Consider the following 10,255-nt stretch of genomic DNA (forward strand, 5'->3'; position numbering starts at 1 on the left):
GAATTTTGGGCATTCACCAGAGCAGTTGTAGTCTGGGCATTCACTGGAGCAGTTGTATTCTTGGCATTCACAGAAGCAGTTGTTTTCTGGGCATTCACCGGAGCAATTGTAGTCTGGGCATTCACCGGAGCAGTTGTATTCTGGGCATTCACCGAAGCAGTTGTATTCTGGGCATTCACCACAGCAGTTGAATTTTGGGCATTCACCAGAGCAGTTGTATTCTGGGCATTCACCGAAGCAGTTGTATTCTGGGCATTCACCGAAGCAGTTGTATTCTGGGCATTCACCGGAACAGTTGTCATCTGGGCATTCACTGGAGCAGTTGTAGTCTGAGCATTCACCGGAGCAGTTGTATTCTGGGTATTCACAGAAGCAGTTGTCATCTGGGCATTCACCGGAGCAGTTGTAGTCTGGGCATTCACCGGAGCAGTTGTAGTCTGGGCATTCACAGGAGCAGTTGTAGTCTGGGCATTCACCGGAGCAGTTGTCATCTGGGCATTCACCGGAGCAGTTGTATTCTGGGCATTCACAGAAGCAGTGGTAGTCTGGGCATTCACCGGAGCAGTTGTATTCTGGGCATTCACAGAAGAAGTTGTATTCTGGGCATTCACTGGAGCAGTTGTAGTATGGGCATTCACCGGAACAGTTGTCATCTGGGCATTCACCGGAACAGTTGTCATCTGGGCATTCACCGGAGCAGTTGTCATCTGGGCATTCACTGGAGCAGTTGTAGTCTGAGCATTCACCGGAGCAGTTGTATTCTGGGCATTCACAAAAGCAGTTGTCATCTGGGCATTCACCGGAGCAGTTGTAGTCTGGGCATTCACCGGAGCAGTTGTAGTCTGGGCATTCACAGAAGCAGTTGTAGTCTGGGCATTCACCGGAACAGTTGTCATCTGGGCATTCACCGGAGCAGTTGTAGTCTGGGCATTCACCGGAGCAGTTGTATTCTGGGCATTCACAGAAGCAGTTGTAGTCTGGGCATTCACCGGAGCAGTTGTAGTCTGGGCATTCACCGGAGCAGTTGTAGTCTGGGCATTCACCGGAGCAGTTGTAGTCTGGGCATTCACAGAAGCAGTTGTAGTCTGGGCATTCACTGGAGCAGTTGTAGTCTGGGCATTCACCGGAACCGTTGTCGTCTGGGCATTCACCGGAACAGTTGTCATCTGGGCATTCACAGAAGCAGTTGTAGTCTGGGCTTTCAGCGAAGCAGTTGTAGTCTGGGCATTCACTGGAGCAGTTGTAGTATGGGCTTTCAGCGAAGCAGTTGTAGTCTGGGCATTCGCAGTTGTAGTCTGGGCATTCGCAGTTGTAGTCTGGGCATTCGCAGTTGTATTCTGGGCATTCACCGGAGCAGTTGTAGTCTGGGCATTCACAGAAGCAGTTGTAGTCTGGGCTTTCACTGGAGCAGTTGTAGTCAGGGCATTCACCGGAACAGTTGTAGTCTGGGCATTCCCGGAACAGTTGTAATCTGGGCATTCACAGAAGCAGTTGTAGTCTGGGCTTTCAGCGAAGCAGTTGTAGTCTGGGCATTCACTGGAGCAGTTGTAGTCTGGGCTTTCAGCGGAGCAGTTGTAGTCTGGGCATTCGCAGTTGTAGTCTGGGCTTTCAGTGAAGCAGTTGTAGTCTGGGTTTTCAGCGAAGCAGTTGTAGTCTGGGCATTCAGCGAAGCAGTTGTAGTCTGGGCATTCACCGAAGCAGTTGTAGTCTGGGCATTCACTGGAGCAGTTGTAGTCTGGCTGGTATTTCCTGTGTATGTTGGGAGGAACACATTCGAAAGTGAGATCACTTGGACTGAAAACCGGGACGCCGAAGCAACTTATGAATTTAAGCCAACACTGTATCCTGCATCCTGGTCCTTATTTAAACACAATCAGCTGAATGGCAAAACTTGATAGTGGCCTAGGGGTGAAATGTGGCCTGTCAATCTTTCTGTCTGGGACCTTTATCAAAACACGTCTTGATAAAGGTCACAGACCACAGCAGTGAAGACAATCACGTTTCGTTTTTCACTGGAATCCTGGAAACCATAGGGGGGCTAATTACTCCCAGCACCATGAACATTTTTGAGTAGTGTGCCAGACCAAGCTGAAACAGTGAGTGCAATTATTCTTTAAGGAAAAAATTATGAAAGAACTTAAAGGCATAACCTCAGTTGAGCAAGAGATTGGCTGTAACAAAAACAGCATACACAGAGTTTGTAAACAACTGAATTAAGGTTGCTGAACACACTGGTTTCAGTTCCTTCATACATTCTTAAATCACTAACACAATGCACGTTTGGCTCATTATCATTTGCCTTGTCTTTAAATTCTTCATTATCGACCAAATGGTTTAGTTTTAGTGGCCAGGTGTCCACATGCATATCTACTTCTGACAATGTGATTTAAAAGATAATCCCTCAAAACATCCATCCATTCACTGTTGACACCTGCTTATCCTGGGAAAGGTCACGGTGGGTGCCTATCCCAGCATGCATTGGGTGATAGGGAGGAATACACCCTGGACTGGCCAATCTGTAGCAGGGCCCACATCATTCATTCACCAATCCTACTCACACACTCCCTCAAAACATGAAAAGCATAATTAATAAAAATGAACAGCTTGTTAAAACTCTGGGATTTAAAGTGTGGTTGGAATACCAGCATACATGGGTCCACAGGACCAAGTATCGGATAGTATGCTCTAGATAGTAGGCAAAGCTAGAAATGCTAGAAATGTTGAAAAGTCTGCTGTTGTCACATTTTCAAATACATAACAATAAAAACTTTCTAACATGGGAGTGGCCTAGGATCCAGACACTCAGTGGCATGGCCGAGGCTCGGGTGATATGCATGGGTAAGGAACTAGACTTGTAACCGAAAGGTCGCAGGTTCGATTCCCGGGTAGGACACTGCCGTTGTACCCTTGAGCAAGGTACTTAACCGAAATTGCTTCAGTATATATCCAGCTGTATAAATGGATACAATGTAAAATGCTATGTAAAAAAGTTGTGTAAGTCGCTCTGGATAAGAGCGTCTGCTAAATGCCTGTAATGTAATGTAATGTAATGGAAATTGTAACCCTAGAAACATTGCCAATCAGCACATGCGAGACCTCATCTGGTCAGTCTAGTATCTGTGGCACCCTATGATACAAAACACAGAGGTAAACTTTGCTCACCACACTTGTACAGCAGTTGTACCCTCAGGATATCCAGCACACTCAGCTGGATTCTCTGGCCAATGGCTTTCGTGTCCTTTGATATGATTGTGTCCTTCCCGTTAACGGAAAAGAATCGCCTGCAAAATTAAGTGCACTGTCAAATTTCAGAGTCACTGGTGCACGAGCCAAATGGCGGTTTCAAATACAGTAACCCCTTTAGACACCATTTACAGGACAGCAGACGGCAGAACAAAAAGAAAGAAAGAACAACAGCATCCATTCTCTTCAATATTCAGAACAGAATTATTTTGTGTGATCATATGTTTTTGGTTAGTAACAAGTTTCATTGAAAATTCTCTGCCAAAGGTTTTTTGGCATAAACATCCATATGACCCAGGTCTAGGCCTAACTGCCATTTTCTATGACTTTTTAGAAACCAGGTGTTTTAAAAAGAAGGCATAAAAAATGCTCATAGAGCCAAAGGTACTCACTGTCCATAGTGCATGATTGACTCTGTGTCGTATGGCAGACCCTGGGTGTCTCCACGTATTTTGGCAAAATTTCGCATCCTGTCTGCAAAAAAAACAAAAACAAAAAAAAACAGATAAATAGGAGACACACATAATATTCAAATATATTCTGCAAATAATACATTCTTGGATTCAGGCCACTGTCATAAGATGCTAAGAATAAGACTAAGAATAACCTTTATCTATGCAACTCCAGCCCAATACTCCTTCTCAGAAAAGTAAAAAATAAAGCCATAATGTGTTTCACACACACAGATTAAGCCTAGTCCTGGACTAAATTTTGTTTTGAATAGAGATTCTACAAACAAAACTCAATTTAGTACAGCACTTAATTTAATCTGGGTCTGCAAAACTGGCCCGAAACTGTTTAAAAAATTAATAAAGCAATTCCAAGAGAAAAAAAAAAAACTACAAACAAAATAACTGACAGAACATTTAAAACATGCAAATTAAGCACAATAAAAGGATTGCGATCAAAAGCAAGTTTTTGTTTTTTAAATTCAGTTTTCTGTTTTACTTACAAATATGTTACACGTGTGTAGCAGTCAGTCTGCCTGAGAGGCTGATTTTGTCGGCTGTGGAGAGCAGCACACCTTTAAGCACCTGGGCTGATTAGCTAACGCAATCCAGGTGCGTGTGCTCTCTCCACCAGCCGGCGCAGCCGAGACAAATCCGCCTCTCAGGCAGACTGACTGCTACACACCTGTAAAATATTTGTAAGTAAAACAGAAAACTGAATTAAAAAAAAAAAACTGAAATATGGCATTTACACAAGTATTCAAAACAACATCATTTGTAATCCAGAAAAAAAAATTGATAACTTTCAAAGCTTTCTGAATACTTTTGCAAAGCACTGCACATAAAAATGATCACAGACTAAAGAAAACAGTAAGGATTGGTGTCTCTGTAACCTCCCAGACTCCACAGTCCTGTAATGTACCAGCAAGAAGACGCTTCATCAGTGATCAATTAAATTTTTTTACATTTTTTTAAAAATGAGAAGCCAGCCCTGTGGAGATGAGAGGGCCACAATGCACACGTTTAGAAGTGAAGCCAAAGCGCCTTTACGCGGGATGATGTTGCTGTAGACGACGGTGACGTAGTCGTCTCGGTCCTTGCGCATGTGCTCGTGGTGGAAGCCCAGCGCGTGCATTATCTCGTGGACGATGTTTCCAGTCTTGCATCTGTCGCCGATGTAGATCGGCTGCTCTCCCCCTGTTCTGCCCAAGTAGGACGCACACCTGGTGGAGGGTGGAGAGAGTGAAGGGGGCGGGGGGCGGGGGGGAAACCTTAAGCCTACAAGCTGCTGGCAATGGGCCCAAAAATGCCCTCTTCTACAAATCTGTTTACCCAGAGGCTGCTGTTCTACGTTAGGCTGTGGAAAAGGCATTGTTAGCTATAAGTAATAATGACACCTTCCACCAAAAAGGTTGCACACCCAACAAACCGACCATACTTTTAGCCAATAAGGGGGGTTCGTATATTCCAAAAAGCACTTTAGGAAAATGAGAGAGACTACAGAAAACATTTGCAAAGCTGGATGCATACACGAGAATGTGCCGTCCACAGTCAACGTCAGCTAGGGTGCCGATCTTTCACAAAGAGCTTCCAAATAAGAGCGCCCCCTAGTGGTGCCGGATATAGGGACGATGCCAGACCACGGGATGACCAAAAGCGGCAGGGACGCCTCACCCGTAGCCCTTTGTGAACAACAGGTAATCCGCCTCCGACGTGTGCGCGTGAAACGAGACGCAGGTGTTTTCCGAAATCTCTTCAAAGGCAGCCATTATGTCCTTCTCCCTGTGGGCTGAGGAAGGGAAAGGACCACTGAAACCACCGCGGGATGCCAGGTTTCACGTCCCGCGCAAGGACATTCTGGCTCAGCGTAGAGCCAGGCACGGTAAGGCAGGGTCCAAAGCAGACTCACCCAGGTTGTCGCTTATCCTGTACGGCACAGAGACGAAACCTGGCTGCTTCCCTGTCCAGGCCGTCCCCACCGCATTTCTGTCCAACTGTAGGGGAAAAAAATCAACGCAATTTTCAAAAGGTCGAGTTAGTTTAGTTTGATCAAAACGTAATCAACTCCAAAAGTAACATGCATTAAAAAAAAATATTTTTTTTAACTTTTTTTTAAATATTGATTTAAAATCTCTATAAATACAACATTCGGAAAGTAGTGTTCTGACACTACTTATTATAGCTACTTCTAAGACTGTACAATTTGCTGTGCACCTGGCAGTCACAAAAGTACAAGTCACCTGACCATCATAAAACTGACACCTTCAAGGGGTACGCCACAAGACCTGTGCTTTGAATAAAAGCGCACGCATTTCGCAATAGATCGAGCGTATTGCGCAACCGACGCAATTCCGTTTGCACCAAACGGGCCCATCGCCATTACCTGGGGATGATATCGGGTAGGGAGAGCTTGCCGAAGCCACTCACCTTCAGCACTAGATCTCCCTCCGCAGCGGGGATAACATTCTGCACCAGCTCTGTGGCAGGGGGGAGAAACGGTTAGCACCGCAGTGAAGATCCTCACACACTCTCTGCATTACATTTCCCTTTAGGCATTGAGCAGACGATGTTATTCAGAATGACTTACACAGCTTACATTTTTTTTTTTTTTTACACAGAATCTATTTACAGTACACAGCTGGATACTTTCTGGATATACTATCCCACACTGCCGCATTAGTTCTTCATTATTTATTAACATAATCGTGTACTACGCCCAGTGGTTCCCAAAATATTAATATATAATATATATATTAGGCCTAATGTCTAGACTAGACACCCCTCATTCAAATCAACCAACAATCTCTGAACCACAATGTCACCAATGTGACCAATGTGACCTCTTGAAAAGTTCTCACGTGAACTCATTTATAGCAGTAGCTAAATTAATCACAACTATTTCATTTACTGCCATTTAGAAAGACAGTCTTGTTTCAGTATATGAGCTCCACCCCCTTTGTGGGGACTGATGTATGGTTTGGTACATTGCATGCGCATAAATCTGAGAGGTGCGGTAGACTCCACAATGCTGGTATAGAAAGCTGTATAATGGCAGTTGTGGCTGGCTGATAAATCATATCAACAGTTATCAAACGCTTTTAAAAAATAAGAACCATGCAGTGCATAACCTCTCTTTTGCAGAAAACATCCAAACTTCAGAGGCCACATGAAAGGTTTCTGGGAGAAAAAAAAACAACCACTGATACCGATAAGGTGCTGATAAGGCAGCCAATCAGCAGCAAGGTCGTACAGCTTCCATGTGACCATGTGTGTTTTTACCAGTCGCATGGAAGCTACAAGGCCTTATCAACACCCAACAGATATCAGTGCCGGCGATGTTTTTTCCCCGGAAGCATTTCACGTGGCCTCTGAAGTTTGGATCTTCACTACTGCACCATCGACATGGTTTATCGCCCGGCCCTAATAACAGCGCAGACAGAAAAGTGATGAATGAGAAACACTTTGGCACACCGGGATTAATTGCAAGTCTCTTTGTTAAAGCCGAGATTTTGCTCGCAAGACTCATCACTACGTCGACAACCATGGCTGGAAGCTTAACGCTCCAATTACGGTCTTCTGACTGCTCAGCGACATTAGGGAGAGACCTGCAATAAATAAGTGTGCCATCGTTTCTTACACAAATCCTTTCATCTCTGTTGCACCCAGGCTAAAAATTTCTGTCAGATGTGCAGTCGCTTCTTGACAGACAGAGAAAACAGCATCCATTTATAGAGCGCACAAATTTAGCCAAGTCTGCCACAACGAAGTAATCAGACTTGCCCAGCCATGTTTCAGGGTCAATCACTTCAGTCCAGTTTCCTTCCCCTGTTGTGTTCACAGAAGCTGAGGATGAAGAGGAGAACAGAAGAATTCAGCACAGAAAGGAAAATAAACATGAAATCTTGTAGCTGTCCTCAAAGACCCACTCATTGTTATTAACAAAAGGATTAATTGCTACTAATAGCTTTATTTGTATGGTACCTTTTCTAAAATAAAAAAAAAACAATATTTTTAAAAATGAATCCAAAAGTACTTCACAGAGTAAAACACAAAAGAAACAAATGAAGTAACAGAAAAAATTTGAATATGAAACGTAGTTACATGAAATAAAGATTATATGAAACAAAAAGCATTACTGATGCATCAATAAAAGTGGGTACAACAAGAATAATCAATAAAATGAATTCAAAGCCAAAGCAAAAAATAAATGAGATTTAAAACTACTAACAGATGAAGAAAATCTTTTTATGTGCCATGGTAATGAATTGGGGTATAAAAACAAAGGGTAGACACTCCATTTAGCCTACACATAACACTGGATAAAGCAGGAAGAATTAGCACTACTAGACAATGATCTTATTAGAAGTACAAACTTTATATTAACTGAAACAAATAAATAAAAATGTTGTCCTGCACTGTACATCAATCAGAAATTACACATCTGGTGAGTTCTCTCAAAGCATCTCTCATAACAATAAGACAAATTGAAAGGAGTAAGTATCTACTGCATATCTGGCAGCAGCACGGTTGTTTGAGGCTCATTTGATACCTTGGACCCTTGATGACTTAAAGCCATTTAGCCAACAAATGTTTTCCATACTGTATCAGCATAATTTACAGCTGTATCTAGTTCCACCCCCAATCCCCATAGAGATCAATTCAAATGCAAACAGTTTTTGTATCACTTGTAGGACAACATGAAAATAAGATATCCAGACTCTGATGATCTTGATAGGTCTCAGACATCAGGAAGTCATGGCATGCAAACGATATGCAACCAAATACAAAACATGGCTCTTTTATTTGACATTATGTTAATTTGTCTACTGTAAGTGAATTTCCCTGTTTCTAGCTTTTCCCCAAACAGTTCACTGCAGCAAAAGTAAACGAGCAAATGGTGGCACAGGAGGTCTCAGGAGTGCATTTGTTTAATTCTTGCTCATTTTCTGACAAATGATTTGTTGTTAAGACCATTAAAAGCTTAATATTTTTTCAATTTTGGGCTTGGCCCATTATTTTTTGTTTGCCCAGGAGTGTAGCCTATTCACGATTTAGCACACACTTCCAAGTATCACCTTATTACACCCAAATCTGAATTTTAAAAGAAAAGCAAACTGTGTAACTGATTATACGTTAAATTGGCGTTAGACTTAGTTTTCTTGAGGTTGCATTCACGACAATATGCTTGAAACTAATTTTGAAAGAACAAAAAGGCCAAATTGAAATGGTCTAGGCCTACATTTACAATGCCCGAGGACGTCTGTTCCTGAAGCAGACCGGTTATGAATGTAGCCTATTTCAGGACCATCACAGCAACTGAAGGATTATGCTTTTCAAAATGGAAAAATCGATTGGCTAGCACAGCCCAGCTGCAAAGCCTACAGTAGTCTAATATTAATACCAAAAATTAGTTACCTGTACTGACTTCAGAAGACGTAGACTCCAGAATCGTTGAGTTGCAGTCCACAGGGGTTTCCACAGACGCTGAATTGAAGGAAGAAACAAGAAATGCTTTCGACAAAGCAATTGTTTTACACACTTTAATGTATGCGCACGGTTATCCATTATCCAGCGCGATCTTACAGCGCATTTATTTAGCAGAGCGATTTACAAATGTGAGTTAAGTCCATCCACCTGAACTACGGACCACCACCAGGCCAGGGAAAGCGTAGGCCTACAACATCGCTTGATGTGTACCCTACAAGCCTTTGTATTCCCGAAATGCTGCACATGCATACCACACAACCACATTTTTCCATTGCATAAAAGGAATCCAGATGACACGTACGTGTCCAGTAACACGAAGAGCTACACGGTGGACCTCAGAATCATCCACCACATGTAAACTAGCTCGTTTCTAAACATTAAACACATGTTCGTACAAGAAATGTAGGGCGCCCTATTGCATCCGGACCAATTCGTTTGTGGAAGAATCAGAAATGGTGACTTGCTGCCTGTTGAGAGCTAGATCTCGGCTTGTTCTAAATTAGCGACAGGCCTAATTTAGGAACACTTGTAGAAGTAATGAACGGAACAAGTTAAAATTTGTGCGAAAGTATGAATTGGAATTCATCCACAGCCTGATTGTGTGTAATAAACTCTTCAATCATTACATAAAGTGGTAACAAGTGAAGGGCAATAATAGAATTAGGTTACAAGACCATATCCTTATAAAAACGGAAGGGAAAAAACAAAACAATTTCTTTACCGTTTCTAAAGAGCACCGTAAAAAATGTAAGAAATGAGTAAAATACAGAAGCGCGTGAAGTACCCATGCCTGTACAGCGGATACAAAAAAACCCCACCAGTAAACGCTTCCGTTCTAAGACACGTGGAATTGGTAAAATGGCGCTTGAAGGATGGATGACTGTGTTACTTGCCAGATTTGAAAAGAACGGGTCTAATCTTGAAAAATATCCCGATTTTAATAGGCCTACATTTAATATGTAGGATCGCAAATAAATATACATACAGTGAGCTCTATCAAGTTTGGGACAAATTTCTTTATTTGGCTATGTACTCCACAATTTTGTATGCGATCGAAGCATTGACATGTCGTTAAA

At 42.6% G+C, this 10,255-nt stretch overlaps 1 protein-coding gene across 1 annotated transcript; it reads right to left on the reverse strand.

The window, feature by feature from the left end:
* Positions 1-1,299: 1,299 nt before the first annotated feature.
* Positions 1,300-10,060, reverse strand: LOC135239230 (zinc metalloproteinase nas-14-like). Its single transcript, XM_064307757.1, has 10 exons — positions 9,998-10,060; positions 9,108-9,176; positions 7,473-7,535; positions 6,120-6,169; positions 5,602-5,686; positions 5,367-5,481; positions 4,743-4,915; positions 3,636-3,717; positions 3,163-3,281; positions 1,300-1,749 (listed from the first exon to the last, which is right to left on the reverse strand). Exons 6-10 carry the CDS (start codon positions 5,459-5,461, stop codon positions 1,427-1,429), a joined length of 792 nt encoding a protein of 263 aa, XP_064163827.1. The 5' UTR covers positions 5,462-5,481; positions 5,602-5,686; positions 6,120-6,169; positions 7,473-7,535; positions 9,108-9,176; positions 9,998-10,060; the 3' UTR covers positions 1,300-1,426.
* Positions 10,061-10,255: the final 195 nt, after the last annotated feature.

The sequence above is a fragment of the Anguilla rostrata genome, chromosome 14 (genome assembly GCF_018555375.3).
Source record: "Anguilla rostrata isolate EN2019 chromosome 14, ASM1855537v3, whole genome shotgun sequence".
In the NCBI taxonomy this organism is placed as follows: Eukaryota; Metazoa; Chordata; class Actinopteri; order Anguilliformes; family Anguillidae; genus Anguilla; species Anguilla rostrata.